Source organism: Castanea sativa, chromosome 3 (genome assembly GCF_040712315.1).
Source record: "Castanea sativa cultivar Marrone di Chiusa Pesio chromosome 3, ASM4071231v1".
NCBI classification, from domain to species: domain Eukaryota; kingdom Viridiplantae; phylum Streptophyta; class Magnoliopsida; order Fagales; family Fagaceae; genus Castanea; species Castanea sativa.
The window spans coordinates 55,938,191-55,945,732 of NC_134015.1; the positions used below are offsets into that span (position 1 = coordinate 55,938,191).

General features: G+C 35.5%; 1 protein-coding gene across 2 annotated transcripts; it reads right to left on the reverse strand.

Moving 5' to 3' along the window:
* Nucleotides 1-693: 693 nt before the first annotated feature.
* LOC142627250 (protein GAMETOPHYTE DEFECTIVE 1) lies at nucleotides 694-6,716 on the reverse strand. 2 transcript variants are annotated; one of them, XM_075801066.1, is made up of 6 exons: nucleotides 6,239-6,716; nucleotides 6,075-6,152; nucleotides 5,894-5,974; nucleotides 3,063-3,217; nucleotides 1,853-2,973; nucleotides 694-957 (listed from the first exon to the last, which is right to left on the reverse strand). In XM_075801066.1, the coding sequence occupies exons 1-6, from the start codon at nucleotides 6,650-6,652 to the stop codon at nucleotides 833-835; spliced, it is 1,974 nt and encodes a 657-aa protein (XP_075657181.1). In that variant the 5' UTR covers nucleotides 6,653-6,716; the 3' UTR covers nucleotides 694-832. The 2 variants fall into 2 exon arrangements, with proteins under 2 accessions (XP_075657181.1, XP_075657182.1); XM_075801067.1 differs by having other exon boundaries at nucleotides 6,075-6,148; nucleotides 6,235-6,716.
* Nucleotides 6,717-7,542: the final 826 nt, after the last annotated feature.

Consider the following 7,542-nt stretch of genomic DNA (forward strand, 5'->3'; position numbering starts at 1 on the left):
GCATGTAATCTCAATCAATTAAATTAAGGGCAAGACTTGAGTACAGTACTTATGTGCTGTTTCTTAGAGTTATCTTTTAAGATTTTGCAATGTGATTTTTTTTTCATGGGATGAAAGTGTATTTTTTAGTTAAATAACCACATGACAGAATCTTAAAAGGAAAACTTAAAGAACAATACTTAAGGTACTGTATATAAATTTTGTCCCAAAATTAAGTCACAAAGTGCAACAGAAAAAACATTGCTTCAAAGTGTATTGAAACTGCAAGCCCAGGTATTTCCCAAATGACATTTAAAATGAATAAAAAAAAACTGCCAAGACTCCCACACATGCTTCTTATGCCATTTAAATTTTAAAAGAAGAAGAAGAAGCAGCAGCATAGATCATTGTAAAATTTCTTCTTTTTTAGGAGAATTAACTAAACAAGTTACGTGGCATTCCAAGTAATTTGGTCTTTTCATGTGGTGTCACATGTGTAGAGGTCATGTGAGTCACACGTGACATGCTTTTCATTCAAGTTAACAGCCCAACTAACGATAGAGTGCAGAGTGATACACAAACCAACTTTGAGTCTTGACCGAATCCAGAACAATGGCAGATTTTGGAGAAATTTCACTACTTTCATCTGCTTTCTAATGAAATGATGCCCAAAACTGTTTCCAGTATCAAAAATTGGATATCGATAAAAGGTTGTTGACAAAATTTACCAACATTAGCATGAATGGTTAACAATGATGGCTAGAAAACGTTGGTACCAAACAACACTCAACTATTTTACATATGCCTGCCGATCAACAATTATAACTAGAGAAAAAAAAAAAACATTGCACAGTTATGGCATCTGAGCCCTGCTTTTCATTCTCTTAGTTCTTTTCTTGAAAGTTACAGGAGTCAACAAACGCTTGAAAGGAAATAAAGCTGCTTGGTGAGATATTCTCGGTTTTGGTCTTGATTTTCCTGCACTCAGTAAGAGTTCATCAGTAAATTAATTATTGATATGGCTAGATTTACAAACCCTTCCGCTCTCCCCACCACCCCAAAACCAAAAAAAAAAAAAACCAAAAGAGAGCTAGATTATGCATTTTATACAAGCATCAAGAAACCACCCCAATAATGAGACTCAGTCAAACAAGGACCATGACAATCTAAAAAAAATTTGATAATTCAATTATTACAACAAGTGGGGGAAGTGGATATTCAAATCCTGATTCTCCTTACAAAGGAGACTAGGCAATGCCACTAAGCTATAAGCCTCTTGGCAATGACATCCTACGAGCAAAAAAATAATTAAATTAAAAGACCTGAAAAACCTAAAGAAACAAAAACCAGTACAGCTTACAATACAAGCTCAATTCATGCCAAATTGAAGCTGTGCACACAGGTCTCATTCTTAAAAAACGGATCTACTACCTGTTACTTAAAAAGCCTAATACAAGCTTCAAAGTTGGTAGAATTAAAAGTTTAATTATAAGGCAGAATGAAATAAATCTAAGAACAGCAATGATGGCCCATGACAGTCTTCAGTAAAATTCTTTCAAAAAGTTAACGCCAAAATTCACAGCTGTCACAATATACAAGAAAGTTTTACATACTAGTGCACAATATACATACTAGTGCACAATATCATCACTGTCCATGGCTACGCTAGCAGATTAGTAAATCTCCCAAAGACTAGATGCCTCTAGAGTTTTGTTTAAAAGAAAAAGAATGAAAGAAAATAGTTCAGAATGGATTAAATCTAAGAACAGCATCGTTTAAATATGTTTTCTATTCATAAAATTACCATAATGCAAAACTAAGTATAAATATGGGTGGTATGTGGTCAATACTAAACGCTAATTAAAAGTGTTACCTGATATAGATTGACTGCTAATTGGATCATGAACACTGGTATCCGCTTCTCCATGTGTTTGCTCTTCCATTGTGACCTCTGTTGACACATGATTTGCAACTGAGGAATCATCTACAATTGTCATCTCAATTTGAGACTCTGGAATTGGAATGGGATCAGCAAGTATAGCCACGTCATTCCCTGGCTCCCTAAATTGTTCTCCCTCCGAAAAATGCTCTGGCAAAGGCAGATCATTTAAGGCCAAACATGTATTTTCCTGATTTGTCATATCTACCTCCATTGAAATACCTAATACTTCATCCAAACTTTTTGTACTCTTGGGCTCTTCATTTGTAGTAGCAGGAAGACCAATATCCTCGGACAGTGTCAAAGTTTCTCGTTTAGCATCAACATTACAAGGAACATCTAACTCCAAGTCACGAGTCAATACATGAAATATTACATTTTCATTTGGTAGAGCAATCTGTGATTCACAACTAGAGAAACATTTTTGTAATTTCAAATCATGCTTTTCTGCTACATCCAAGGGAAGATTAACATCTGACCCATTTGAATTATGCTTTTCTACTTTGTTGGAGGTTGTAGGAGTTTTAACTTCCTCAGAGTTTGTCAAAGCTTCTGCAGTATCACCTGGTGGGTATAAGTTTTGAGAATTTTCACAGCCAGAGGCTTGATATATTAATGGAGTATCATACGCTAAATTTTGATCTGATTTTGAAAGATCAAGACTGCCAAGCTGTTCAGGTAGTCCACAACCTGTGGCAGGTACATCAACTATTTCAGGAGCAGACAAAGAGATTTTTCCATTATCTGGAGGTTGGGGTACAGCCTCAGTTTGAGATATCAAAGGCTTCACTTGAAAACCATGTGATGGCATGCTGTCAATAACTGAAGCAAAATCAATGGCTTTAACGGTTTTTGATACTTTACTGGAGGCAGAAAAAGACTTCACCATGTCCTCTAATAGCAAATCACCTTCACCGCTAGAGATGGGATCCCATTTAAACCATTCGCTATCCAAAGGTTTGTTGAAATCTAATTGTACACCTGAAGGTATTGCTTCAACTCTGATTGCATCCTTGAAAAATTGTTTTTTCCTTAAAGCATTGGCTATAAGAGTCCTGCAAACATTGGTGAAAAGATTTTCTGACATTTATAAACATCATCCAAGAGTCACTGGATGCTGTGAGGTTTCAAAAAGTGTTCATACCTACAATTTTTGGAAATAGCTGCTTTAGCTCGTTCCATAGAGAGCCCAAGCAATGATGACAAATTTGCAACATCATACGGCCCTCTAAGTTCATTTACAGAAGGGGCAGCACTTGAGAAAATGAGATTTTTTCCTCGAGTCCAATCCACCAGCATCTGAAAATATGACCAGTAGTCCAACTTAATTAATTGGCAGATCCATAAATAACTTAGATACAAGAATAAATCAACACATAATGTTTATAAGAAAAAGGTACATTTAGATGTTAGAAATTCATCCACAGGTCTTGGAACCATTAAATCATGAAGAATTTTCCAACATGATTAATTTACAAGGTATTGACTTTGGAAGCTATTGCATCATTTACTACAAAACATAAAAGTCTACTAAAATACCAGACATGTCTTAACTGCATATAACAGGAGAGACAAAGCCTTAAGCTACTAGATCTGTCCCGTGGTTCAAAATCCTACCCTCTCTGCTTGCTATATCTTGGCACAAAAATATATAAAACACTCTTCTCCCTTCAATTGCAAGCTGCTTTATAATGCCTTGTGGGCATGGAGGAGAATTCTGTCATTTAGGAACTAGATGCGATATGAAAAATTGGATATGAGAAACCTATTCCAAATAACCATTATTGGCCAAAGTTGAAGCCACAAGCTACTAGATCTGACCCAATCAATATTTCAAGAGCAAGCAATCTGATAGACCAATATTTGGCCAGGTGTAATTCAGCTTTGATCAGGAGGTTTAATGCACCTCAGGTCAGGCGGTGGCTAAAAAGATTCTTAGTTAAACCATTTCTAAAATTGGAAATCCTGATAGATTAATTTGGGCCGCACTCCAAGTCAGGATCTTTTCAAGTGAAGAAAGCACATTGGCAATGTCATAACAGCTGTAATTCATCTGCTGCTACAAACCAGCTTATGAATGGAGCACGTAACTGTATTTGGCACTTGCTCTGGAAACTCAAACTTCCCTTCAAATTAATTATTTTCATTAGGAAACTATAAGTTTTAATTAATAGCCTTCCAGTTACGTGAATTGGCAAAGAGGTATATAGTTATATCCATATGCTTGAAAGATGAAGAGTTCATTGATCATCTTTTCCTTGGCTGTGAAGTGGCCAGGGCAGCATGGTTCGGCTCAGATTTCACTCTGCCTGCTGAGTTCCTTGAAAGTACCTTTTTTTTTTTAAGTAATAAGTTTTATTGATATAAAAAAGGAATACCCTAGTACATAGGGAGTGTACAAGGGGTCAACAAATCAAATACAGAAATTGCAAGAATCTAGGAAATCAATAAAAGTGGGGAATGATTGTTTTTGCAAAGCAAACAACCAATCCAATAAAGTTCTAAAAAAGAATAGCTTGAGGTCCGGAATAGATCTCTCAATATCTGTATTTGAAATCAATAAGTTTTATTGATATCAAAAAGAATAGCTTGAGTTCCTTGAAAGTCCTTTGATCTGCTCTTGGATCACCAGCTAATTAAACAAAATTTCTAGGGCCAAATAAGACATTATCCAAATCAAAAACACTTGTGTAGCCACCCTTTGCACGACACGGACTTATAGAAATGAATTTATATTTGAGGACCTTCAGCCTCATGCTATTACTATTCTAAATCTCAGCAAGAATTGTATGTTTCTTTGCAAAAAAATATTTCTTTGCGCTTCGCAAATCACACTCTTTATAATATAACATATCGTGCCTAGCTGTGAATTTGTCTATATGTGTTCAACTATAATGTTTTTATTCAAAGCTACTGTGCACCCACATATAACTAACTCAAATTTTATCGTAAAACACACACTATGGCCCCTAATCAGAAACATGCCAAACTAGTTCAATAACAAATATATCAAGAAAGTATTGTTTCAACCTTATATCCATTTAATTACACCCCACCCTTTCCCCAAAAAAAACCCTTCTCTTTTTTGAGACAGATGCTTACTAACATTTTCATGTAAAATAAATATGAAAACTAACAGAAAAAATTCTGGAAATACAAAACTAAACTAATATAAGACCTCTCTTATTATTGAAAGAGATGAAAACAAGGTCTACTTGCAAAGAGTGAAGAAAGCAATTAGGATTTCTATGTTCCCACAATGGAAAATGAGTGCCATAACAATGTGAGGGGCCATCAAGTTTCCTCAAAGGCGATCAAATATGAAACACAAAATTTAGGAAGAACGTATGGGGTGGTCCTTTGCAGAAATCAAGTATTGTCGTAAGAAGGAGACATACAAAATGAATTTCAATGTATGGCAATTCTCTCTCTCTCTCTCTCTCTTATTTCCTCTTCAATGATGAAAAAGTTATTATGCATCAAATAACAATGAGATATACAAAAGGCAAAAATACACCATTGTCCTTAAACTTCAACTTATGATTGATTTTAGTTCTTAAAGTTTACGGTGATCGTTTCTAGTCCTAACAAACTTAAAGACTTAAAGTGATTGCTTCAAATCGCTAACATACTTAAAGTGATTGCTTCAAGTCCCTAACATACTTAAAGTGATTGCTTTTAGTCCCTACAAAACTTAAAGTAATCACTTTTAGCACTTACAAAACTTAAAGTAATCGATTTTAGTCCCAATAAACTTAAAGTGATCAATTTTAGCCTCTAATAAGCTTAAAGTGATCACTTTTGGCCCCTACATAGTGATGACATGTGAGTTTTTAGTATCGGGACTGAAGTTTAAAGCTTTGAACTTCAGAGACTAAACTCGGTCATGCACTAAACATTAGGAACCAACCCCACATTCAAGCCCAAACAAAATGTCCCACCAAATTATCAACAGAGAAATTTAGCAATTCTCACCTTAGCATTGGATATCATTTGCCTCCTTGTTTGTACATCCGCGATAAGATTCGAATACGTGATCTCAAAATAAACTCCACGCTGGAAACCCAAAAAGCCCACAAAAAATTTCTTATGAACAAAACCAATAAACAGAGAAAACAAAAATTCAAATCATTGAAGAACAAACAAACAAACAAACCTCAATGGCAGCTTTAACCTTAGCCTGCTTCAATCGAAAAGGCAACCTCTCCGAAAAATCAATCGCAATTATATCTACCTAAAAAAACAACACAAACATTAAAAACCAAACCTCAAAACAAAACACAAAGATCAAAACTTTAGGGAAACCACGAACTCACTCGCCTCGGATTTATCACAAGCATCATCGAACACGGTCTGGTCCAAGGGCTTGACAGCGACCAAGTCGTAGGTTTTCAAAACAGGGTTACCGGAGTTGAGAGCTAGGCTCTGGGAGTGGTTTTCGGCGACAATGGTGAGGCGCGTGTACTGGCGGAAAGGGGTGGCGCGTGGGACGCCGAGGAGGTCGCGGTGGAGGTTGACGGAGAGAGAGAGAGAAGGTACGAGGTTGAGGAGAGAGGAGAGAGTGAGGGGAGAGATGGAGCAACGGTCGTGATCGGACATCACGCCTTTGATCGTACGGTTGTAAGCGATCCCAGTGTAGCCTAGCTCCATGGCTTTGACTACGAGCTTTGTGCGCGTGGTTTTGTTGGATTGTGAAGAATCGAGGTACGGTATATTCAGGTCGAAGAAACCCATGGTTACAGAACTGAGACTCGGAGACAGTGTCACAGACAGAGAGGGTTTAGGGTTTTACGAATAGATTGAGGTTTGTAAATGATAAACGGTGAAAATAGCCCTATAGCTTTTTTTACTTTTTTAAGTTATGTTGCAATCTACCGCTACTTTTTGGGTATTTGAATTTGGCAAAATCGAGTTTTTGATAGTAATCGATTTTATGGAACTCAAGCATCATGAAAAAATTTTGAAATTTTTTTTGTTGTACTCAAAGTTCTATAAACTCAAGCATCATAAAAAATTTTAAAAAATCTTCAGAGTATATTTTTTCAAAGAATTCAATATTTTAGAACGAGTTTCACGGCAAATTCGAGTTTCAAAAAAGTGGTAGATTCTTACATATGTCCAGAACAGTGGTAAGTTGTTAATTATTTTGCTAAATAGTGGCAGGGGCCACTTTCGCCTGGGTTACACAATTACATTTGTTTGGGTTTCTCTTTCATCATTCATGTTACTTTTATTTATTTATTTTTTGAGAATACTAAGTATTTAAAACACATAACGGGGGAGGAGAGAAGATTTTGAAGAAATTAACAGTGATGTTTCTTAATTTCAATGATGAATTCAAATTAGAATCAGCAACAACTTAACACCTAAGATTTGTTGTGAAAATATTGTGAATATAGCACTTCTCAAATAATTAATATAAAAAAAACAATACACAAAAAAATTCACAACATTTTTCACAGGTTGAGTTGACAAATTTTTACTAGTTCTTATCTAAATCCATTACTAACATCATTTTTTTACTTACCATTGTCAATCCACCACATCAGTAAGTGTAAAAAGTTTTTTTTAAAACTAACAGTGATGTTACTCAATTTCAATGATGAATTCAAATTAGAATCAGC

Coding starts and splice junctions, on each gene's coding strand:
- LOC142627250 (XM_075801066.1), bottom strand. CDS start 6,652: ATGGGTTTCTTCGACCTGAATATACCGTACCTCGATTCTTCACAATCC. Junction 5,975..6,074: donor AGGTTAAAGCTGCCATTGAG/GTTTGTTTGTTT, acceptor TTGGGTTTCCAG/CGTGGAGTTTATTTTGAGAT. Junction 958..1,852: donor TAGCAGTCAATCTATATCAG/GTAACACTTTTA, acceptor TACTGAGTGCAG/GAAAATCAAGACCAAAACCG.